This window comes from Chlorocebus sabaeus, chromosome 22 (genome assembly GCF_047675955.1).
Source record: "Chlorocebus sabaeus isolate Y175 chromosome 22, mChlSab1.0.hap1, whole genome shotgun sequence".
NCBI classification, from domain to species: Eukaryota; Metazoa; Chordata; class Mammalia; order Primates; family Cercopithecidae; genus Chlorocebus; species Chlorocebus sabaeus.
The window spans coordinates 94,684,323-94,710,507 of record NC_132925.1 but is presented as its reverse complement, the minus strand read 5'-3'; the positions used below and the strand labels follow the sequence as shown (position 1 = coordinate 94,710,507).

Genomic DNA, 26,185 nt, shown 5'->3' with positions numbered 1-26,185 from the left:
CGATCACCCAAAGAAAGATCTAGAACATTCTTATCATCTGAGAGTTTCCTTTGTGCTCTTTTCTAGTCAGTTTCCCCCAACTTCCCATCCCCTAAAAGGCAAGCATTTTCTCATTTCTATCACTGCAGATTCTGGCTGCCCTGGAACTTCACAGAAATGGAATTGTACAGTACATACTCTTTTGTCTATGGCTTTTTTTCTCTCTGCAGAATGATGTTTTTAGGGTTCATCCATGTTGTTCTGGATATCGGTCATCCTTTCCCTTGTTATTCCTGAGCAGTACTCCATGAATGAGCATATCACATTTGTTTATCCATTCTTCTATTGGTGATCTAGATTGTTTTCAGTTTTTGACTTTTATGGATAAGACTGCTATGAATATCCTTTTACAAGTGTTTCAGTAGACACATAGTTTCCTTTCTCTTGAGTAAATACCTAGGCGGGTCATAGGTAGGCACTATGCTTTGAATATGGCTTTTCCCCACCCAAATTCATATTGAGGTGTGGTCGGTCCCCAATGGGGCAATGTTGGGAGGTGGTGCCTTTAAGAGGTGATTAGGTTGTTAACATAGATTAATCTCTTTCTCACAAGACTAGGTTAGTTCCATGGGAGTGGATTAGTTTTCACAAGAGTGGGCTGCTATAAAGCTAGGCTGCCTCTCATGTTTTCCTCTTTTTCACACGTGCCCGCTTCCCTTGCCACTCCTCTGCTACATTATGGCACAGCAAGAGGCTCTCATCAGAAGCTGAGCAGATGCTGGTGCCATGCTTCTTGGACTTTCCAGTCACCAGAATCATGAGCCGAATAAACCTCTTTTCTTTATAAATTACCTAGTCTCAGGTATTCTGTTATGGCAACACTAAATGGACTATGAGAGTAGGTATAAGTTTAACTTCATAAGAATCTGCCAGCCAATTCTCCCAGGTGGTCATACCATTTGACACTCCCATGAGCACTCCATAACAGCTCTGTTGCCCTCCATTCTCACCATCATTTGATGTTCTCAGTCTTTCTTATTTTAGCTATTCCAGTGGGTGTGAAATGCTATTGTGGTTTTACAGTTTATGTTTCTTTTGAAAATTTTTGTATAATAATCAGGTGAACTGTGGTGAGACACCTCATGTCCCAGCTAAAACAGAAGCGCAGTTTATTGATTCTGGGGGCAAGACAGACCTCCTGTTATGAGGAGGCTCTCCGTAATATCACACTTCACTCCACTTTCTATTTTGCATTTGCACCTCATTCATTAGTCATTTTACACATGTTCTTTCCACATTTCTTTTGGTTGGATCTCAAAATAACCTGAGGAACCTGAGGGGTAGACACAGTTAATTTCCCTGCTGCCTACAGAATGTTTTCATATGTGGCTTCAGCAGGCAAAACAGGGTGGAAATATGCAGCCCTCACCTCTCATAGATGGGTGTTTTAAATGTAAAATTACCTATTAACATTCATAAATCTATGGAAAGACAAGACAGATCTTTACTCAGTGTGTTCTGTGTGCTTTGACAAGTTGCCTTATCTTACCCTCACAACATGGGGGGAAGGAGGAATGACTATTGTTATTTTACAGCTGAGAAGGTTGCAAATTAACCACTCAATGTTCCCTAATAAAGGGGCAGATCTGTGATCTGGACACAGTTTCCTGCCTTGAAAGAATCCCATAGTTTTTCTACAACATTGCAGATGCCTTCATATAAAAAACATTTGGGCCGGGCATGGTGGCTCACATCTGTAATCCTGGCACTTTGGGAGGCTGAGGCGGGCAGATCACCTGAGGTCAGGAGTTTGAGACTAGCCTGACCAACATGGAGAAACCCCATCTCTACTAAATACAAAATTGGCTGGGCGTGGTGGCGCGTGCCTGTAATCCCAGCTACTTGGGAGGCTGGGGCAGGAGAATCGCTTGAACCCAGGAGGCAGAGGTTGTGGTGAGCCGAGATCGTGCCATTGCACTCCAGCCTGGGCAATAGGAGCGAAACTCCGTCTCAAAAAACAAACAAACAAACAAAAACATTTGAGCCTGACATTAATCCCCACCCCCCACCAAAAGAAAACCCTTCACTATTTAATAGTTATGGACACTGTTTTAAAAGCCACACTAGGGACCTTTGAAGGGATTAGGTTACTGACTGATGTCTCATAAAGGCCCCTAACCATTTTTGTGGTATCTATAGATAGACTTTTTTTTTTTTTTTAATGGACTCCATGGGAATAAGTCAAAGGCCATAATACCTGTCAGCTCTGGCAGGACAAATTCATGGAGCACAAATTACCCAACAACAACAAAAAACAAGAAGCAAAACCAAATCCAATAATTATTTAAGGTTCCAGGTGGCTTCTGGAGGTTATAAAAGCCAAAAAAGGAGCAATGTATCTGCTTCTACGACCAGCATTTACCCAGAGTGGTTAACAAAGTATCCTGTGTAACACACTGGAAATGTACATCTGCTTGTCATATGTGACTCATGATCACCCAGAAGGCCATGAGTTTTGAAGATAATTTTTTGTTTGGTATATTCAGGAAAGCAAACAGCGTTTCCAAAAGCTAGAAGAGGATGCATAAAGCAGTAGGCTAGAAGGCTAGAAGGCTCTCCCTAAACAGCATAATATAGATGGGTAGAATATTATGTCATAACTCATATAATCATTATCAGCAGAGCCACTTGAACTTTTAGAAATTATAAAAAGAGAGAAACAGGCTGCCTGGTGAAAGTGGTAATAACATCAGGCATGACGTGGTAATATTGTGCTATCAAAAAAGAAAGGAGAGGGTGCATTGTGGAGCACTTAAAAACAAGATTTGTTTGGTGAACGTGAACTGAGCTCTCAGACATCCCTGGTTTGCACATTGTGGGCAGCTGAAGCCATCACTGCTTACAAATGTGGTCACAGATGGCTATATCAGTTATTCCTCAGTTCCTGGGTAATCGTACATGACTCAACTTAAAACACAGGATGTCTGTGGTCAAGCCATGGAAAAATATTCCCTACAGGAGTTCTCTGGGTCTAGTTTGAACCTACCTGATGTTTCTCAGCTACGTAGAGAGAGGACTGATAGTAGATATTTTTATTTTGTTTTTTTGACAATTAGGGTCAAGGTAACATCTGTCTGTTTTTTGTTTTTTTTTTTTTTTTGGTAGCCTGGGCCCACTGTGCTCAGGTCCTGCTGTGGATAATGAGGGGTTTGGGCTGGCTGTTGCCTCTCACAGCTTTCTCCACCCCTGCTGAGGCTCTGGCTTTCTATGATTGCTCTTTGGCTCGAGAAGGTCTTGAGGCTCTGCCTTTGTTCTTATTTCCGATGCTCTTCTCCTTGTCTGCAACCCCCCAAGCAGCTGCTCCCATGGGTACCCCACTTCACTGTATCTGCCTTGCCCCTTCAGATGGGCTGTGGATTCTTATGGCACATCTGGCTCTTAAGCCACTTTGGACAAGATGCTGACTCCTGAGATTGGTGCAACACGGATTTATGCAGGGCCTGGAATGTACCAGAAGCTGTGGTGGGAATAGAAAGAGCAGTAAGATAAGATTCTTGACTGGAGGAGTTTAGTGAGATGTAGACATGGGGACAGATAAATCCATGTTGTGTGAAGAATGCAAACCACCCACGTGTGTACTCCTGGGGTAGTGGCTTTGGTCTGGGTAGTTCCCCTGCTTCTGGGGACAAAGGAAGGTCAAGTTAGGGCAAAGCCTGGGTAGGACTCAGAGAGGTGCAGCAGTGAAGGAGTCGAGGGGGAGACTAGCCCCAAGAGGTTTCCTCTAGCACTCACAGGAGAAGCAAGGGCAGACGCTCTGACCCAAAACTCAGTCCCCTCTCCCAGCTTCTTTCTCAGTTCCAAGGCTAAGAAAGCAGGAGCAGCACATAGCAGTCATGAGTGGCATACACCATCAGCATAGATGGGGCCTCCTGCGCAGCCTGAGAAGGGCCAGACTCCGCCCAGAGTCTCCCCTTGGTATTCCTACCAGCCTGCGGTCCTTCCAACTTCACCATACACCATTGGAACTCCCTCCATGAGTGACTTGCTGCATCCTACCAGTCAACTCTGGGCCACAGCCTAATCTCTTTGTTTGGACAAGTGTTGTGTCTTTCTTTTCTTCTCTCTCTTTCTCTCTTTCTTTCTCCCTCTCTCTCTCTTTCTTTCTTTTTTTTTTTTTTAAGACAGAGTCTTGCTCTATTGCCCAGGTTGGAGTGCGGTGGCCCAATCTCAGCTCACCACAACCTCCGCCTCCCGCGTTCAAGCGATTCTCCTGACTCAGCCTCCTGAGTAGCTGGGACTACAGGTATCTGCCACCATGCCCAGCTAATTTTTTGTATTTTTAGTAGAGACGGGGTTTCACCATATTGGCCAAGCTGGTCTCAAACTCCTGACCTTATGAGCTGCCCACCTTGGCCTCCGAAAGTGCTGGGATTACAGTCGTGAGCCACCGCGCCTGGCCTGTGTTGTGTCTTTTCTAACCCTGCATGCCTGCCTCGACCTAGAACCCTGCAGGAAACATTTAAAGAGCGCTCACTACCTGCCAGGCACTGTACTACCTTACACTGTCCTCATAACACCCTGATGAGGACAGTCTTACCACTTCCACTTTACAGATGAGCAACTGGGTCACAAAGAGGTGAAGTGACTTGCTCATGGTCAAAGTAAGTGGGAGAACCAGATTCAAATCCACGCAGGCCAACTCCAGGTCATTGCCCTTAACCATGGGGCTATGCTGCCTGCAGTACAAGCTGCCCACAAAAAACTTAGCAAATGAGAGAGAATAAAGAATGGGAGCTGGGAGTGGTGGCTCACACCTGTAATCCCAGCACTTTGGGAGGCCGAGGCAGGCAGATCACTTGAGGCCAGGAGTTCAAGACCAGCCTGGCCAACATGGTGAAACCCCATCTCTACTAAAAATACAAAAAATTAGTTGGGTGTGGTGGCAGGTGCCTGTAATCCCAGCTAGTCAAGAAGCTGAGACAGGAGAATCACTTGAACCCAGGAGGTGGAGGTTGCAGTCAGCTAAGAGCCAAGGTCATACCACTGCACTGCAGCCTGGGTGACAGAGCAAGACTCTGCCTAAAAAAAAGAGAATGGGTCAGACAAACGTAGGGGCACAGGACTGGTTTCCTTGGGCTAGCCCTTGAAATTTAGGGTCTACATGGGGGTTCAGAAGATCAAGATGAAGCTGCCCAGAGATTAGAGTTCTCAGGCAGTCCAGCCCAACCTAAGTTTATCCCCAAAGGTATTTCTGCCCCCAAGTCCACTCACTCCTGTAGAAACAGTGCAAAGTTAGAGGCCTTGACACCGCTAAACACCTCTCCACGGCAGTTACTGCCCTTTAATCTCAGCACTAAATCCATATCCTTCTTGACACTGTTTATAGCACGTTTAACAATTTGATTAGTTTTAGAAATCAACCCAGCTGATGTTACAGTTAACAGAATTAATCTGAACTTCTAAGCAGCATTCCACCATGACTGAGGTGATAAACAAATCCCTGTCTTCTAAACCCCAAAGCCACTCCATTTCTAAACCCTTTTGTGACTGTTTTCAACATTCTGATTGTACAACTGTGACAGTGGAATCATAAAAATGTCTCAATGGACACATACACATATACTACATATATATGTGCATGTGTGTGTGTGTGTGTATATATATATATATTTTTTTGAGACAGAGTCTCACTCTGTTGCCCAGGCTGGAGTGCAGTGGCCCAATCCCATCTCACTGCAACCTCTGCCTTCTGGGTTCAAGCAATTCTCATGCCTCAGCCCCCCAAGTAGCTGGGACTACAGGTGCATGCCATCATGCCTGGCTAATTTTTGAATTTTTTGTAGAGACGGGGTTTTGCCATGTAGTCCTGGCTGGTCTGGAACTCCTGACCTTAAGTGATTTGCCTGCCTTGGTCTCTTGCCAAAGTGCTGGGATTACAGGTGTGAGCCACCGTGCCTGGCCCCATGTATACATATCTATACATACATATACATACATATGGATGTTTCCAGGGCAGCACCAGTTGGGCAATCCCTCTAGTGGATCCCACACTGCCATTTTTCTGATGCTTATCAGCCCTACAAAAATCAGCAGCATGCCACTCCACACTCCCACTTAATTTTTCTGGCTGGCTCTGCCTACTTCCTAGAAGTAAATAATAGTAAAAACAAGAATGAGAATCAGCCCTCTGGGCCGGGCGCAGTGGCTCAAGCCTGTAATCCCAGCACTTTGGGAGGCCGAGACGGGCGGATCACGAGGTCAGGAGATCGAGACCATCCTGGCTAACACGGTGAAACCCCGTCTCTACTAAAAAAACATACAAAAAAAAAAAAAACTAGCCAGGCGAGGTGGCAGGCGCCTGTAGTCCCAGCTACTCGGGAGGCTGAGGCAGGAGAATGGCATAAACCCGGGAGGCGGAGCTTGCAGTGAGCCAAGATCGCGCCACTGCACTCCAGCCTGGGAGACAGAGCTTGCAGTGAGCCAAGATCGCGCCACTGCACTCCAGCCTGGGAGACAGAGCGAGACTCCGTCTAAAAAAAAAAAAAAAAAAAAGAGAATCAGCCCTCTGGACAGCGCCCATCCTCAGCACACATCAGATATGTCCTGGTTCAAGACCACTTGCCACAACTCACTCCTTCACATCATACATGAGCCCCAGGAAGAGCCACTCTGAGTTCATTTTGTATCTTTTATCTCAAAATCTGTACTACACCCCTCAGGGCCAAGACTGGGGTGAGGCAAGCCAGGCACCCAGGGAGCAAAGTTTAAGGAGGTGCTCACTCTCAGGGGCTGACCTTGCAGTTACATAACCCAGGGAATGGGTACCTCCTTAAATATTGCACCCTGGGCACTTTGCCTCACCCTAGTCCTGGCCTTAACTCCGCTCCTCTATGTTCATGGCATCTCAGCAGCGTTTGTGGAATGATGTCCAACCTAATTCTCATCACTTTAACTGGGCTTCAGTATGGGCCAGAGCACAGGCTCAGGACTCAGAGTTTGCTCTGCTCTTCACAAGCTGTGTGATGTCAGGCCAGTTCCATAACCTCTCTGAACTCTCTGTTTTCTCATTAGTAAATGAAGATAATTCCCACCTCCCCTACAGAGTTGCAATAAAGATTAGCTGAGATTATCTAAGTGGCATGCTTAACCCAAGATGACATGCAGAGTATGTGTCCATAGTAGGGGCGCTGAGCCATAAAACTGTAAGTTCCCATCATCATTGCTGATGGTGCGGGTACATCCTCCTTCACATTGTGGGGTCAAGACATAAGATCTAGAACATGACCTTTCAATGCCTTGGTTAAAAACAATTTAGCATCTTGAATGCAAGACTGCTTTTTATTGTGCTGAAATGGAACTACATACCAGGTGTTCACCAACGAGCCTGTCTTACTGCCTAGCAACCCACTTCCTGAAACTCTTCCCGGGTCCAGAGTCTAAGTGTTTCAGAAGCCACAGGCGAGAAACAGGAAGGGAGCCTCACCCCAGGCAGACTACCCAGGAAACAACGAAGGTGCTGGAGGAGGAAGAAAAAGGAAAGTAGGGCTCACTCACTGCTTTCATTTTGTGGATGTTGGACCAAAACTTGGAACTGCAGCCGGAGGATCCCTGGGTTTTGGGCATCTTGGTCACAGCCTTGCAGGGAGAGGTTGAAGTTCCCCGCCATGTTCCCAGGCTGCTTGTCCTCCAGCTTGAACACCTCGGGGTTGGTGGTGGAGCCCGGGATGTAGTACTCAACCCGCTCCTCCTTCCTCTCGCAGTTGGAGAGGTTGAAGTTGAGGAAGGAGACGCTGGCCCGCAGGTGGGCAGGAATGACAAATTGCCACGTCATGAGCTCATCCTCAGGGAAGCCTTCTGGGTAGTTGGCAGACATCAGGGTTGCTGAGCCTTCACCCTCAAACACAGACTCAATGATGCACAGACCTATTGGGAGTGGAACCCAAACCAGAAAGAATAGGGGGCAATTAGACCCTGTCCTGGTTGTCTGCAGCCGAGGGGTGGGGATATAGGAAAAATGACTGCAGTTCTCAGATCCTGAGCAGAGGGTCTGGATATGGTATATTTGGACTCAAGGCAGAGATTGGGAATGCAGACACATCGGTGGTGTGCGAGTAAATATTTAATAAGCAGTCCAGTGGTAAAGGGGAAAGCCCTGACTTATAGCATCTGCCCACTTCCATAATGGATGTAAATACTCCCACCATGGCTGATTTCAAACTACCAACACCAGGTGACTGAATGTGGAGTTGGGTAGTAGCACACCTTTATTTTATTCCCTCTATACAGATACGATGATACAAATAACCCTGACAGCACAGGCAACATTAAAATAATTAGGAAGTGATGAGTTTTGAGTATTTATTATCTTTGTTTTTAAAATAATTTATTTAATCATAAGTTAATTTAATTCTATTTTTTATAACGGATCTGTTTCACATCAGCTCACAAAACGCCTGAACACTTAACAGTCAGCTCTCTGCCAGGCACAGTGGCTCATGCCTGTAATCCTAGTACTGTGGGAGGCCAAGGCAGGAGGATCACCTGAGGTCAGGAGTTCAAGACCAGCCTGGCCAACATGGTGAAATCCTGTCTCTAATAAAAATACAAAAATTAGCTGGGCGTGGTGGCGCATGCCTGTAGGAGAGCTGCTTGAACCTGGAGGTAGAGATTGCAGTGAGCCAAGACAGTGCCACTACACTCCAGCCTGAGCAACAGGGCGAGACTCTGTCTCAAAATAAACAAAAACAAAAAACAGCTTTGATGAGCCAGTGTGAGTGAGCTCTGCACATCACTGATACGTTTACAGAAAATGTGAAAGAGATGGAAGACAAAGAAGTTAGAAATGAAGCAATCAAGGTGGGTCTGTGAACCAATCCTTTGTCATTTTTTTGAAAACAAGTATCACATGCAAAAAGGATAAAGAGAATCACCCCGTTTGTTTAACAGAGAAGAGGGGGTTCACCCTAGGAATGAGTGACCCATGTCATTTATAGAGGAGCAGGATCTTCCTTTATGGTATTTAGATCAAGTCTTAGAGATTTGCTGACATTTGGCCATTTCTGACCTAGAACAATGATGATTTTGTGTGTTTTAATCTAATCAGATAGTGGGGAGGGGCTTGCTCACGTTTTATAGATGAGCGGTTTGCAATGCTGAAGCCGGAGACATTTCTGGGGTGGAACCATGGTAGGTGTAAGGCCATTTTCACTCCTTCTTGCATCTTGATCCGGGACACAGTGCCATTGCTGCAGAAGGTTCCGATCCTGACCACAGTGGCATCGATTCGGCCACTGATGGAGTAAGTGACTCCGTCTGGGCAGCTCTCACCCGGACCAATCTGCCTCAGGCGAGGGATGGAAAACTGCAGCTCTAAACCGATGCTCTTATGGGCTTTGACGTCCCAGATGTAAGTTCTGTTGAGGGTAGGCAACAACGATGTTGAGGGCTGAAGCTGAACCTCCCCAAAAGGACATGGGCCTGACATACAGTCTGAAAAACAGTCACAAAAGCAATTTTGATCACAGATGCTCCAAGGCCCCACACCACTCCTTCTCCACCACTCAGCCCCCTGTAGTAGACTCTCTGGGGCTCTGCTCAGGTGGCCTTTACCAGGCTGGGGCACCCAGGCTCCAGGTTCTGTGAGTCTTAGTGGCCAATGGCTCACAGATATACCCTCCTTCAGGGAAGTGCCTCAGCTGGGGGGAGCTGCCTTGAACCAGAAAAGCCTGAGAGGTGTTGCAGCCCCTCACGCCCATCCCAAGGGAGAGGTGCTGTCTATAGTCAATAATGGCCTCCTGCAGGAATTAAAAAGTCTGACCTCTTTGCTTCAAGTGAAATAACCTGGGTATGCCATTCATCCTCTGGACCCCCCATGGGGTCAGGCTGAGGCTACCCTTCAGCTAAAACCACATCTAAACTCAGCTACATGCCCTGCTCTATCCTGCTTTCTTCACTTCTGAGACCACTTTCTTGATCAATGACTTAAACAAAAAATCCCTGTCTCAGGCTCTGCTTCCAGGTCACCAGACTTGAGACATCTCTTAACTACTGTGATTTCCAGATTAAGTTCCTGGGGTCCAGTGGGTGAAGCCAGAAGGAGGGCATTTGCAGCAGAGTCTATGCTTTGGGATCTCCTACTTCTGTACTGAGAGAGTCACGATTTCACAATTTGTAGAGCACAGTGCCAAGAACCATCCTTTAAAACTGGTTTTCCCATCAACACATTCATCAACATAGCGAATACATTCTGAACATGCAACTCCCCTGGACAGCTGGAACCTGGCGGCACCATTTCTCTTCCTGCGCTGCTTTAATGCTGGTATTTTATAACCACTGCAGTTGAATTTCTTTTTTTAAGGCTAACAGCTAATGACATCCTTTGATATATTTGTTTCCTAAGCCTTTTAAAACAAGGCAAGAAACATTGTCATCAAGGAGGAAACAAGAGGAAGGCGAGGGGAAGAAATAGAAAGTAGGCAATGTAACATCAAGGTTTTGTTGTCTTGAGCAGGGAGCATCTGAAAGGTGTGAGGGACGCCAGCCTCCGTAATAATAATTTGTGAATCTTTACTGCTGTTCTATTGAGGTATTTGAAAGTACTGTCCACTCAAAATAGAATTATGGAGAATTTCAGATCAGTCTTAGATCTCTGATGTCATCCAGACCTCTGATTTTTGCAAAGCAGTCGTGGATCCAGGTGACTTGGGCTGGCACTTGCAGCAAGTACACGGCAATCCCAGATCCCAGGACGAAAGGCTGTGTTTGGTCAACCTTTTCTTGTCAATGCACTATGCTGTCTAACCAATGACACAGGGTTAGATAACATGGTGACTAAGGTGACTAAAATTAGACTTTGCATGTTGGTAAAGGTAGTACCTATTTTAGGACCTCATGGAAACTTGGATGTTTATATCAAGCCACCTCTTTCTTTCAAAAGCTGGCCTCAAGTGATTTTCCACTCACACCTCCAGTGTGCCCAGGGCAACATCAGTTGGCTCTGGCTAGGTTCTGTACTCTTGTGGGAACACTTAACTCTAGTAAGGCAGTGACTCTTAGCTCTGGTTCTACCTACAACTCACCTGCGGGTGATTTAAAAACTACACATGGGCCATCCCAGGGATTCTGATTTAATTCTATAGCAAAATCTGGAGTCAAAAAGCCCCATCTGCCAGCCTCAGCTCTGTCACCAGCCCTGTGACACTGCAAGATCAGGTTATGAAAGCAATTTTTCATGTGATGCTAAGAGCTTTGTTTTTTAGGACGAACACACAGGTAAGAGGAGTCGAAATGAGCGGCATGTCTCGGAATCTTCTCCTGTACTCTGTGTGGTGCAAACATTTTAAATAACTAAAAAGATTCCTGTCCAGAGGATGGAGAAGTATTATTTCTGAAGTGATTCACAACTCATTTTTCCCAGCAGATTTCTACTTTCATTAACTCTTTTTTCTTCTTCTTTTTTTTTTTTTTTGGAGATGGAATCTTGCTCTGTCACCCAAGCTGCAATGCAGTGGCACCATCTTGGCTCACTGCAATCTGTCCCCCAGGTTCAAGTGATCCTCCTGCCTCAGCCTCCCAAGTAGCTGAGACTATAGGCATGTGCCATCATGCCTGGGTAATTTTTTTTTTTTTTTTTTTTTGTATTTTCAGTAGAGACGGGGTTTCACTATGTTGGCCAGGCTGGTCTTGAACTCCTGACCTCAGGTGATCCACCTGCCTCGGCCTCCCAGAGTGCTGGGATTACAGGCACGAGCCACCACGCCCAGCCAACTTTCATTAACTCTCATGGAACTATTCAAGAAGAGATAAGAACAGAGATGTCAAATTTTATCTGATGTTTCAGAATGATTGTTCAGAGAAGGCAATGAGGGGCAGGCAGACGGACCACTGGACCTGATTCAGTGTCTAGATTTATTATTTTAGAAATGGATATTTTCATACGTTGTGAGCATGGGTTTTTACTACATAGTAAGCCATGTGGGCATCCTAGGATTGAGAGACCAATTGCATTCAAAGGGTTGACTTGTGAAATGTGTCATTTGTTACATTTTTCCTTTTTCAAAGTGGAAGTCACTTTACTGGTTTAACTGATTATAAAAGTAATGTATAGTTGTTTTAAAAACAAACAAAAAGACAAGTAGGTGTGGTGGTGTGTGCCCAGCTACCCCAGAGGCTGAGGTGGGAGGATCACCTGAGCCCAGGAGGTTTGAGGCTACAGTGAGCTGTGGTCACCACTGCACTCCAGCCTGGGTGACAGAAAAAAAAAAAAGGGTGGAGTGGGGTGGGGTGGGGCAGGGAAGTACAGAAAAGTAGAAAGAAGAAAATATCACCTGTTCCCCTCTGCTATCCCCTATAGAGCAGTATAAGGTTAGAATTTTGGAGTTTTGGAGTTTATCCTTCAGACTTTGGGTTCTGTATGATTGTGTGTACATGTTTGTGTGCATATGCACATGTGTGTATTTAATGGAGTAGCATCAAACTATATAAACTATTGTCCTACTACAAGCTGCATTGTTTTTAATGGAACAAAACTATTTTGGGCATCTTTCTATGTCAAATATACAAACTTACTTCATTCTCTTAGTAGCAACACACCATTCCACTGGTTTCTTAAATACATCAACTTTCTGTTTAGTTCTGTAAAAGCTTCATTAAAATTTTAATTATAATTGATTTAAATTGATAAATTAATATAGGGGAGAATTTACATTTAAAAATATGTAGTTTCTCTTTTTTTAAAATTTTTTTTGAGACAAAGTTTCACTCTGTCACCCAGGCTGGAGTGCAATGGCATGATCTTGGCTCACTGCAACCTCTGCCTCCCAGGTTCGAGTGATTCTCCCACCTGAGCCTCCCGAGTAGCTGGGACTACAGGCACGTACCATCATGCCTGGCTAATTTTTGTATTTTTAGTAGAGATGGGGTTTCTCCGTGTTGGCCAGGCTGGTCTTGATGCCCAGTTAATTTTTGTATTTTTAGTAGAGACGGGAAGAGCCCATGTACACAGTGGCTAAGTGCAAAGACTCAAAAGCCAGAGTACCTGGGTTCTTCTCCTGAGCTGCTGCTTACTAGTTGTGCCCACTTAGGCAAGTTCCTCTCTCTGTGAACTTCTCATAGGGCTGTTTTAAAGATTAAACAAATTAAGCTGTGTAAAGCATTTAGAACCCTAACTGGCCACATTGGAGCTAAATTAAAAAACTGCCGAGTTTCAGAATAGATCTTACCTCTCTAGCATTAGAGACTGACTTAGCACCGGAAAGACAGGAGGGAGGTGTAGACATTTAAAAGACACTGTCAAACAGCTCACGAGTGCCTACTTACCAATATTTTTCTGGATCTCTATGACAAAGTGATTCTCAGGACTCTGGCAGCTAAAGGTAAAGACTATTCTTTCTCCAGGCTTGATGGACAACATGGTTGTATGTCTTTTAGAAATGATGATGTAACAGGGTTTTGCCAGCAGAGTCGGGGTCCCCAGCTTTATAAGAACTGTAATGTTGCTTTCTCGTGGCAGAGCAATCTCAAAAGCTTCTGAAGGAAGGAAGGAAAATGAAGTGAGCAGGATGATTTAGGTCTGCAAACTGCCGTGGCCCCCGACCCCAGTCTGATTTAGAGAGGATGCCCTCTCTGACCACTTTGTTCTTTCCCTCCTTTTCTGAGAAGGAGGATGGTACAAAATGACAGTCCTGACCTTAGCAATCAAAAAGAACCATGACGCTGCCGGCTGGTCACTGACGTGTGTTTCTTGTTTGCATTATCAATTTTGCTACAAATTGAAAACAGTATACTGCGTTCTAGATGTCTTGAGCAGTATGCTGTTAGATATCCCATCTGAGCAGTACTAAATAACAACCAGAGTAACCACCACACCTTTTCTCAACATGACTGTAGAACAAAGTCTACACACAGAAACCATCCGTCAAAGGGAGACACATTTATCTGCAAAGGGCTGCTGTCCCTTGACCTGGGTGCTTTATATGCCCAGCACATACATACATACGTATGTACGTATGGTAGTGGGGGCTAGAAAAACATTTGCAGAAATTAGATATAATCATATTGTATCGATGAACTCAGAAAGTTAAAGCAAAACAATGCTATTATCTCAGATTGGGGTTTAGTAAAAACACCTGAGCAAATAATATCAAGCAAGTGAGGTGGGGGTTGATTATTAAACAGAATTGTACAAATGTCAGGGTAGGGCTCTGGTTCACAAACAAGCTCAATCTCCTTCCCATTTGCTTTGCTTGATCGATTAAGTGCTCAAGAAGGGAGAGCCACTTTCTCCTTAGCAGCCACTGCCCCTGCCCTACCTTGGATTCTGATTCTGAGTCTCCGGGCAGCTGATGGCCTGGGAACAGCGGGTGATGGGAGGATCGTCTGTAAGTGAATCCTGTGGAGGGAGCCTAGGGGCTCACAGTGCCTCTGTAGTACCATGTTCTGGTACAAACAGCTGGTTGGGATCTGTTATCATGCTGGCACACAAATGGTGCTTGATAAGCAGTTGGTGAATGAATAGCAATCTAATCAGAAGCTTTTGTTTCCCATCTATTCTTTTTTCCCTCTTTAAAAATTTATTTTTTAAAAATCAACCTTATTGACAGTAATTTACACACATTAAAAAGGACCCACTCATTTTAAGAGTTTTGACAACTGTATACACTCCTGTGACCACCACAATCAAGATATACAAATATTTTCCCCACCCTCAAAGGTTCCCTCAGTGCCCCTCTGCAGTCGACCTCCACTCTAAGTCCTCGAAAATTGTCAATGAGTTTGTCCTGCTCTGGAACAAATGCAGATGGAAGCCTATAGTACTTTCCCTTTTGTAGCTGGCTGCTTCTGCTCAGCATGCTTGTGAGATTCACCCACGCTGCTGCAACGGACAGTCGTGTCCTCCTTTTTATTGCTGAGTACTATTCCATTGACAGACTAGGCCATGATTTATTTATCCATGCACCTACTGATTGACATCTGAGTCCTCTTCAGTGTTGGACCAGCCATGCGCTATAATTTTACCATAACTGCTAGCCTGCACAAGACTGGATGGACTTCTGCCAGCCGCCATGAGTGAGCATGCTGTATTCCCACAGCTCAGCAGCTGAATGTGATCACACATGTGGATTTCTGTCACCCTCCTCTTGTGCCTCTCTCTCCATCCTACACTCTGCTCCAGCCCCGCTGGCCAGCTGCTCCTTACATAGTATGGAAATTGATCTCCCAACCTGTGATATGAGTGATATGGACTGTAAATATTTCCCCCAGTTTATCATTTGCCTTTTGATCTCACTTAGAATGGTTTTTCAGGTACGAACTTTACCCTCTTTGGGCCTCTGTTCCTTCATTGTAAAATGAAGGGGTGGGGCTAGAATAACTTTACGCTCCCTGCCAGCTCTGAGTCTATGACCAGTACCTGAGTAAGTAGGAAGCGACTTTGTAACTGGAAGCATTCCCAACTACTGCTCAGAAGTGACATATCTCTCTGGGCACTAGGGCACCGTCATGGACAGTTTTATGACTGCAAGAGTGCTTAGGTTTCCATTTTTGAAGCAAAACTTCTTGTCTTTCTGGCTTCTGCATGTAACCTTCTCCACCTTAATCGCTGTGTTCTTTGCCTTCTTTCTTGAACACACCAACCTCTTTCCCACCTCAGGGCCTTTGCACGTGCTGGTCCTGACACCAAAAGTTCTTTCTCTAGAAAAAGCTGGCTCCTTTTTGTCATTCCGGTCTCAGCACAAAGGTCGCATTTTCCTAGAGGCCTTCCCTGACCAGCCCACCTAAAATGCTCCTCCCCTGGTCACCTCAGTCCTCCTGAACCCTGTGCTTCATGTCCCTGAGCTCCTACAGGAAGCAGCAGGAACTTGCCTGTATTTTTTAGTGGTAGCCCCAGGACCTAGACAGTGCCTGATCCCCACGAGGAGACAAAACATTTCAAGCCCCAAAACAGCTCCATATAAAACTATTAGTCCCTGTGTTCTTGTCTTCACTGCATTTAATTTCTCATAGACATACTACCATTCCCATATTTTACTTTGGGCTAATAAATCCTGGCAAGAACAAGGAACTATGAATCTTTTAATTAATAGCTTGAGAGAGAATACATTCTCTGAGGCAGAAGTTTTATTTACTCAAATGCTTGGTCTTCAAGCAGTGTGGTCATTTAGAATCTTCTGAGGCTGAGAAGTTCTTTAAGATGTCAGATTAAAAATGAATCTAGATCTAGGTTCAGAAACCCAGTTGCCAGATTTATATATGAGCTGTATATTACAACCCTTGTGTTCTTTTTCTGTAATCATGAAAACGTCTGTGTTATTTGTAAAAAAAATTCTTGGAGCACCCAGTCTCTCCAAGTCGGGCTAATTTACCATCGAGTAAAGCTGAGTCCAGTCTGAGGCTACAGCCCGCCTAGCTCCGTTACCAATTTCTTTCTCATTCCCATTTCCCCTTCTGTCAGCTTTTTTACCCTTTATTTAAACATTCCTGCCCCCATGATCATTATTTTAAATCAGTGCTAGACACTAAGCAGAGCTGCATTGCCTGAGGCTAGAGATGGGGAGAGGGGATGGAGCACCAGGGGGCCAAGCTGACTGTGTAGGGTGAGGGGACTGTTTTGTATCTTGACTATAGCAGTGATTACACCTTGTATACAAATGCCAAAATTCATCAAACTGTACACTTAAAATTGATGATGTTTATTTCATGTAAGCTATACCTTAATAAAAAGAAAAAGGTGTTCAAAAGATCATGTTTTTACACAAAGTAGGCATGTAATAAATTAATAAAAGAATAATCATTACCACAGTTAAAATATAGTTTAATAATAACTGAGGGGGGGGGCCTAGGTATATGTAATATTTTAAACCTCTTTAACTTAGATTCAGAGAAGACCAAAGTTGATCTCACCAAAGTCTCTCCACTCAGTTCTTCTGTGTTGTTTAGCCAGGTTAGTACCCAAAATAATTCTGGGTATATGGCAAGTTATTCTATTATAATAACAGCCAAAGAAAAATGTCTTTTTTTTCCTTTTTTTCTTCTTTTTTTCTCTCTCTTTTTGAGATGGAATCTCACTCTGATGCCCAGGCTGGAGTGCAGTGGCGCAACCTTGGCTCACTGCAACCTCCACCTTCTGAGCTCAAGCTATTCTCCTGCCTCAGCCTCCTGAGTAGCTGGGACTAAAGGCGCGTGTCACCATGCCCAGCTAATTTTTGTATTTTTAGTAGAGATGGGGTTTCACCATGTTGGCCAGGCTGGTCTTGAACTCCTGACCTCAGGTGATCCTCCTGCCTCGGCCTCCCAGAGTGCTGGGATTACAGGCGTGAGCCATTGTGACCAGCCAGAAAAATATATAATGTCTTTTAGAATTTTTTTTTCTTTTCTTTTTTTTTTTTTTTGAGACAGAGTTACCCTCTGTTGCCTAGGCTGCAGTGCAATGGCGTGATCTTGGCAACCTCCACCTTTGGAACTCAAGTGATTCTCGTGCCTCAGTCTCCCGAGCAGCTGGGACTATAGGTGTGCCACCACACCTGGCTAATTTTTGTATTTTGTAGTAAAGAGGGGGTTTCACCATGTTGGCCGGGCTGGTCTTGAACTCCTGGCCTCAAGTGATTTGCCCACCTCGGTCTCCTGAAGTGCTGGGATTACAGGTGTGAGCCACCATGCCTGGCCTAGAAATTCATTTTTTAAAGAATTTTGGAAATGATGTATTCATTCAACAAACATTTTCTGAGTTCATAATCTATTCTAGTGACACACTTGGTGCAAATGCCTTAATGATAAAAACAACCAGAGTCCCTGCCCTTAGGGAATTAATAGCCTAGACTAAGGGCCTACGAATGGTCTGTGATAAAGTTCTAAGCCCCAGTAGGTGTAACAAGGGCTCTGGGAATCTGTACTAGTCTATGGTGAGATGTAGGGATTATTTATTTATTTATTTATTTATTTATTTATTTATTTGGTCTATGGTGAGAAGTAGGGATTCACTTCTATTTTTTTTCCATATGGAGAGCCCATTGTTCCAACTCTCAGCATTGAATATACCAGTCCCTCCTTCATGAATTACTAATGCTACTTCTGTTGTTTATATTTTTTATTTAGGGTCTAAATAACCCAGATTTTCATGCAAACTCATTTTGCAATCAAGGAAGATGAAACCTTATGAAGGTTAAATGACTCACTCCTGGTAGACGTTTAACATCTTAGTATGTTTCTTTGCCCTGGCTGAGATGATCAACCCAGCACGTTCTACTGTCCAGCTGTAGTTTGTAACTATTCTTTGGTGTACCAGACCAGAGAATTTGGGCTTGAGTAATCCCCACCTGGTGTCCAGCTCATAGTTCAGAGGAAACAACTAAGCTAAAGACATATGATAGGCAAAGCTGAATTTAGCTACCTTTCCATCAGGAGATGACTTATAGGCTCTTTTCTAGGGTCACAGCCAAGGACTCATCATCCACATGGCTGTCATTTTTAATGGTGCCCCTCATCCTAAATGATAAATAAGTTAGCCAGAAGGGGTGAACAGGAGCAAGAAGATAATGATTCAACCTTGTACACATTTGAAATATGGACTCTCTCCTGACCCCCACCAAGTCTACCACTCTAGAGGCACTTATTTCACTGCAATAAAAACAGTGGTAAAATCCCCACTGCTTAAGTAGAGTAATTTGTCAGCTCATTTGATCACAAATGCTTGGATCACACCTCTTTCTTTTGCCTCCCCAGGAATTTGGTATTTCATTGGTCTAATATTTCAGAAAATCGTTACCCAGGTTCAGAGAAACTCAGAAATGCTCCAGATTCTGGTGTGACTTTGAGGTCTTATGGGCTGAAAGACATCCAAGCTTTCACTATAGCAGTGCGTGGGCTCCCGGGTTTGGTGCATTTGGAAAAGCTTACAAGGCACAGGCTTGGGCTCCTGAGTCACACACAGCTCTTTTCTTCAGCTTTCCTGCCTCCTGACCTCTCCTTATTAGGACACCTTTGTGAGTATCTGCCTCACCAGCTCCTTCCTGGGCAGGCAGGGATGGGGGAAGAATTTCCATTTGTTTTAATCATCATTCATGATTCACCATTCATTAATCACCATATCACACATCCCTGTTATTTGTTCTCCCCGCCATTCTATTTCTTTGCAATTCTTGATTCTAGTAAGGGAAACTAATGTAGGGGAGGGAATTCCATGTGATAAACACCAGGAAGTCGTTTTTCTCCCAGATCTGTCAAATACAGTTTAAAAGACTGGCAAAGTACTGGCAACCCATCTAAAATTTGTAGATGAATTGGAACAAGTTGCCTCAATTCTGGGTGTGGTTGCCTGTGGGACTTGGCTCTCATTCACTTTCTGCATCCAAGGAAGATGGACTGAGCAGCTCCCAGCCAGCGCTGGGCTCAGCCTGGGCACCAGGAGATACATATTAAGATGTATGGTGCCCTGGAGGAGTGCCCAGGATGCCAAGGGAGGCAGACTCAAACCAAGAAGTTTGTGGCTGATCCGTCACAGCTTGCATGCGAGTCAGGTTCCACTTTTGGCCAAAATAGCCCTGTCCTCTCTTAGGAAGAGGTCACATTGCAGACCAACATTCCACTCTCAACAAGTCCAGCAATTGGTGTTTCCTCCATCCATGGGGCAGATCCCTGCTTTTCAGACTGAGCATCAGATAAGTCGTAATTTGCTTTTAGGGGCCAGGTTTGCAAAATATATTCCATTAAATTGTGGATGTGCACACCATGAGAGCCTCAGGATGTCTAGCAGACTGGCAAATGTATACCCTACCTCATATCCACCCCGAGGGGACACACACACCATTGAAATGATTTCTCCCAACCTTTATTCCCTGCAGGGAGCAAGTGTTGAATTCACATACATTGAATGTACATTTGCCTGTCTACCTGTTCATTAGACCCAGATAGTAATTTTAGGACACCAGGGAAGTTCAAGGTACTCTGAAGACATTGAGGGTCTGCTATCAACCACCTGGGGGTGGTGGTCAAGGAAGGCTTCACAGAAGGGGCATGACTTAAGATGGGTCTTATAGGATGGATATGAGTGTGCCAACCAGGAGCAGTGAGATGAGTGTCAGGAAGGATAGATGGAAGGAATAGCAGGTGCAAAGATGCCAAAATATGAAAATCGTGGCTTCCTTGGAGCCAATCTGGAGAGTTTGATTTGGCCAGAGTTTTGTTTGGGTGGGTAGAGGAGGCTGGAGAAGTGGGAAAGGGCTTGGTTGTTGGCCATGGAGTTTGGGCTTCACCCACTGGTACCAGCACACCTTAGCAGCTTGGTGTGGTGGTGAAGAGTACAGATTCTAGAATCAGACTGTCTAGGGTCAATTACTGGCTCTACCACTCACCCAGATGTGCCCCCCTTGGGCAAATTCCTTAGCTTCTCGGTGCCTCACTTTCCTAATCTGCAAACAGGATAATAATGAGATTCCTTGTAAGGCCTAAATGAGTTAATACCTACAAAGTGCTTAGAATGGTGCCAGGTGGTCAATCGATATTGGCTGTTAGTATTGTTGATATTATCAATGATAGCATATTACAACTACTACTAGCAGTGATGGGGCACCATTGAAGGGTGTTAAGCAGACAACGATAGCAGCAGTTTGGCTCTGCGTCTAAAGCCTACAGTCCTGTCTGGCTGGGTGGGGACTAGGTAAGGCAGGCAAGGCACCGAACAGGCAAACCTTAAGGAGGCACTCACTGTCAGGGTGGTGCCACTTAAGGAGGCAAGTGTGAGTGCCTCCTTAAATACTGCACACCTTATCTGCCTCACCTAGCCATGGCCCTGGCCCTGATCATTGGCTATTAATAGGCCCTTCTACTTGTTGACTCATGTGACTCCAGTACCTTCGTGGAGACTCAGAGAAGTGACCTCACTTCTCCAAGTTTGCTGAGCTCAGGAGGCAACTGGGACATTCTGGTTCAACCCTGGCACCTCTGCAGTCTCCACTCATCCAGGGTACCACACTGAGCTGCCCTCATAGAAGCTGCCAAGGCTGGTCAAGTCACCCAGCAGAAGAGGAGGAACTGCTGCCATTCTTTATTTCCTTCCTTCCTTCCTTCCTTCCTTCCTTCCTTCCTTCCTTCCTTCCTTCCTTCCTTCCTCTGTCTCTGTCTGTCTGTCTGTCTCTTTCTTTTTTTTGTCTACCCTGGAGGTGACAGAAACTGCCATTCTTATTAAGTGAATGCAGTTGTTGGCTGATTCCAAGAAGTAGGGGGTCACCTCCAACAGAATTCATTCTAACAGTGCCTGCTGTGTGAGGGGTGGGGGTGCCAGACTGTCACATCGCCTAACTTGGAGTCTTCCTAGTCCAGTGGACCTGAAGCAGTGAGGCCTAAAGGAATAGAGAGACAACTGGTTTAGACACTCAAAATCCATGTGTCATTGACTTGGCCTGGTCCATTTACAGGCTGGTAAATTGAGGTGTAAGTCTTGCCAACAATAGGAAGACCACTGATCTGCCTACCTGGAAATAGTTCATTTCCACCTTCACATAAGAAAGAACTAGAACATGAATTGCCATTTCAAGGGCTAATCATTCTCTCTTGGATGGGAGAAAAACCATTGGAATCTAGACACCAGGCCTGTCTAAATAGCAACAACAACAAACATTTAATGATTCCTTAATATGAGGCAGCCTCCCTGCATATGTTTATAAGTATTTATAAATCCCCACAACCACTCCATAAAGTAGGTTCTAATATTAATCCCCATTATACAGATGAAGAAACTGAGGCTTGGGCAGTTTAAGTAACGTGCCCAGGCATATATGATTAATAAGAGGTAGGGACAAGTTTTGTGCCCCAGCTCAGCTCTGACACTGGTGCCTGGGGCATGATAAATGACTATTCAGCAGAGCTAGCCCCACCTGAAAAATTCCATACACAACCAGGAACTTTCTGATGATGGTGGGTTGTTCTTACCAACAAAGTCAATCAAGGTAGAATAAAGTATTTCCAAGCTGCTGGCTCTCCAGGATATCAAGAGGAAAATATATTTGTTTTAAATGGTCCAACAAGCATACTGCATTACTGCAAATCCTCCTTCATGTCAAAGTAATTTGAAAGTATAGTTGGAATTTAAACTTAATATTTAAATTCCACAGAATTTGAAATGTTTGCGGCATGGTTGTTCTTTTGTATTGTTCTTTTTTGGCAGTGCCAGGTGTAAGGTTCTAAGAAAGGGAACTGGCATGGTTCTGCTGCTGATGGCTCCACAGCTTCATCAGGTCTGCCCAGGGGGTGTGGGCATGGGAGGTTAATGTGGCCAAGTTGGTGGCAAAAGAAAAGCAGCCATGATTCTAGAACAAAGTACTGAGAATGAAAGGCCAGTGCCAAGTTTGAGCAGAAAAGCATGCTGTAGAAGCCCTGGCCTGCAGGACTCACTTCTCTAGACAGCTGTCAGTGAGACTCATGGGAAAATCCAATGCAAGTTTGAGTCAATTTCAACCAGGCTTCCGCTTGGCTTGGCAGGAAATGCTTCTTCCTAAAAGAGACCCCGACCTGTCATTCTGGGTATCTGGCTATAAAGCCTTCCATCCACTGGTTTGGAAGTCAAGTAGGACCTGCCAAGACCTGCCAATCCCCTTTCCCCACCCTACTCCTTCCACCTATTCCCATGGCTGGTTTCAGGGAAGAGCCTGTCAAGACAGCAGGGCAAATCTCTCATTCACCTTCTGAGAAGTAAAGAGATGTGAAATGATGGCTGCTTACCAGACGTCCCTAGAAAGAAGCTGGGGCAAGGTACAGCAGTCAGGCCAAGCTGAGGAAATGCCTTCAGGCTACTGTTGCAGGTCTGGAGAAAGGGATGGGTGGCAGGGCAGGTGACCATCCCATTCCCCAACCCCAATGGCAGGTGCACCTCCCAACTAAAGATACTGTGCCACAGGTGGCTACAAGAACTTGCCTGCCATTCTACTATTATAGGCTCTCCAAAGGAAAGGACCACATTAAACACTGCAGTGATCAGTCAACACCCAGGAAGGACTGGACATCGACCCTAGTTATCAGTAAAGGACCTGGGGAGTGATCAAGCACAACCTCCCACCCACAGTGGGACTGGGACACAGAACTGCACTGGGAGGTCAGGGCAGGGAAGAAGGCCCGAGGGAATCGGACAAGGGCATGCACAGTGCAGGTGGGAAGTGCAGAGACAACGTGCTGCAAAATGTTGATGAAGGCCGACTCTGGCCACATCTCTCAAGATCATTTTGCCATGAGTTACCCTCCAGGCCAGGTGCTGGCATACAAAGATGAACAAGGCTGGGCTCCGACTTTCCGACTTACATCTAGGGACCTCAGGGCTCAAGAGACATCAGGGTCCCACCCCCTCAGTGAGAGACACACATAGTTCCCATTAAAATAGTTTACTATTTCCACAGCTCTTAGATTAATTACGGAAAAGAGTAAAATTAAGTTCCAATAGCAATGTTAAAAAGAACCATGTGCAGCTTAGTCAATTCAACTGGTTGGAACAGTTTATCAACACAGGGGACTGCTATGTACATTCATTCACTCCTGACTCTTAATTCTCAAGGTCCTCAGGGAAGAAAATTACATGCAATGATGCAAGTTATTTCTTTTATTTCTTTTACTTTTTGGAGATGGAGTTTCACTCTTTTGCCCAGGCTAGAGTGCAGTGGTACTGTCTTGGCTCTGCCTTCCAGGTTCAAGCAATTCTCCTGCCTCAGCCTCCCGAGTAGCTGGGATTACAGGTGCCCACCACCACGCCCAGCTAATTTTTGTATTTTTAGTAGAATGGGGTTTCACCATATTGGCCAGACTGGTCTGGAACTCCTGACCTCAGGTGATCCGCCTGCCTCGGCCTCCCAAAGTGCTGGGATCACAGGCGTGAACCACCGCACCCAGCCAAGTTATTCATTTTCTAAAGTAACTGAACCATTTCGCAAAAGCAATGCTAGCAGTTCACTGTCTCCAGAGCTTATGCTTTGAATCATTTTTCTAAAGTGGTGACAGGTTTGCATAGAGCCATCCAAACTCTTCTGGTGCGTTTTTCCCTTTTATGATCAAAGACATGCCATAGAAAGAGGTGGCCCTGTCTGGGTCACAGTCTGTAGCGAACAGACACATCTGCATATAAACCCCTCTGAGACTGAGGCCATCTTAAGGCTCCTTGTCAATCCAAAACATGGAGGTTAACATTTAATTCCAGATTGAATCACACCGTATCAGTGGACGAACGGTTTCCAAGAGGACCACAGAGGTAAGAAAGCTGCATAATAACAGACTTTGAACATGGGAATTGCAGAATTAAATAACAAATATAACTCAGCTTATGACCACTGTAAATAATTCATGCAAGATGCTAAAATGCCACAAGGCTACTTTAAATCACATTAACATTTTATGAAATGTTAACAAGATTTATTTTGTTAGACCTTGAAGTGTGAGTCACGAGGACCATGAAAGTCACTGAGGATCACAGGGATGGCTGGAGAAGAATCAAAGGAGTAGATTTAAAAACCCATCTGTATGTACACTCAGGGACACACATGCAAAGGCTCACAGCCCCCTCCCTCACCTGCTAAATGTTTAGAAGTTACTGAATTTCCAGTGTCTTTAGTATTCCCCCCAGAGTACCTCATTCCAATGGTCCAACCTTGCCATCAGAGATTAAATAGTTGTTCAAGTTCTTCTGACAAAAAGTCAGCAGGGGGTGGTTAAACAAGAATCCACACAGACAAAACCAATCTGTGCTTGTATAAGTCAGAATAGTGAACCTGGGGTGGGGAAGGTGGGCAGGTGATTAGAAAGGGGCAAGAGAGAAAATTCTGCAGTACTAGACACACACGCATGACACACACACACACCTAAAAATTATCCAGCTATACACTTAAGATTTGTATACTTTAGTCTCAATAAAACAATTTTTTTTTTTTTTTTTGAGACATAGTCTCATTCTGTCACCCAGGCTGTAGAGCAGTGGTGTGATCTTGGCTCATTGCAGCTTCGGCCTCCTAGCTCAAGCAATCCTCCCACCTCAGTCTCCTGGGTAGCTGGGATCACCAGCGCAGGCCACCGTGCCAGACTAATTTTTTAATTTTTGTAGAGACAAGGTATCACTATGTTGCTTAGGTCTTGAACTCCTGGGCTCAAGTAATCCTCCTGCCCTGGCCTCCCAAAGTGCTGGGATTACAGGCTTGAGGCTGTGTCCAGCTCCAATAAAACAATTCTTAAAACTCAGAAAAACCATTGCTAGCTATGTGAAACTTTCTTGTATGCTGAGAAGCTCCTCTCCCGCCATCCTTCTGGGCATACACCAAACCCCTTCTGAGTCGCTCTTTGTGCCTGTAAGGTCCTGGGCATAAGGTCTCATCCACAGATGATTCAAAGTCTCTGCCCTCAAGGTACTAGGTTCTTACAGGGCTTCACGGTTCTTGTTACAACAAATTGTTGTTTGCACAACTCTGAAAACTGAGGAGAAAAACCTGTTGGTCCTTCCTCATGATCTGAACCCTAAGTGCAGTGAGTTATGCTTGGGGCAGTTGCTTACAAGTGTTGTCCCTGGGCCTTGTAAGGGGAGGAGCCTCCTAGGTGTGTCAAGTCTTCCTTTTTAGCAGAGACAGAGTCTAGCATTAGAAACCAATAGTACATTTACAAAGCTAGCCATAGAATTGGAAGGTGTGTTTCATTTTTTTTTTCTTTCAGTGACAGGGCCTTGCTTTGCTGCTCAGGCTGGAGTGCAATGGCACAATCACAGCTCACTGCAGCCTTGACTTCCCAGGCTCAAGCAATCCTCCCACCTCAGCCTCCTGAGTAGGTGGGACCACCAGCGCATGCCACTATGCCTGGCTAACTTTTTTGTTTTTATTTTTGTAGAGACGGGGGTCTTCCTATGTTGCCCAGGTTGGTCTTGAACTCCTAGGCTCAAGCTTTAGCCTCCCCAAATGCTGGGATGACAGGTACATGCCATCATGCCTGGCCTATGCATCACTTCTTTAAAAAAAAAAAAGTTTTTTTTATTGTGGTAAAAAAAAAAAAAACCAACTCGATAAAATAGAAAAGGGAAAAAACACCTATAAATAAACCCTGCAAATATTTCTTTTTGCTTTTTTATTATAGTAAAACCTACATAGATACACTTTATCATTTCAACCATTTTTAAGTGTGTAGTTCAGAAGCATTAAGCACATTCACATTGTTGCACAACAGTTACCACCATCTACCTCTGGAATGTTTTCATTATCCT

At 44.8% G+C, this 26,185-nt stretch overlaps 1 protein-coding gene across 1 annotated transcript in view; it reads right to left on the bottom strand.

The window, feature by feature from the left end:
• The window catches only part of CDCP1 (CUB domain containing protein 1), a 63,016-nt gene that overhangs the window by 20,635 nt on the left and 16,196 nt on the right, over positions 1–26,185 (bottom strand). Inside the window, exons 2-4 of the mRNA XM_007983920.3 lie at positions 13,297–13,506; positions 9,106–9,468; positions 7,534–7,902 (exon numbers count right to left, since the gene is read on the bottom strand). Of these exons, the coding sequence (XP_007982111.3) occupies positions 7,534–7,902; positions 9,106–9,468; positions 13,297–13,506 (942 nt within the window). The remainder of the gene's footprint in view (positions 1–7,533; positions 7,903–9,105; positions 9,469–13,296; positions 13,507–26,185) is intronic.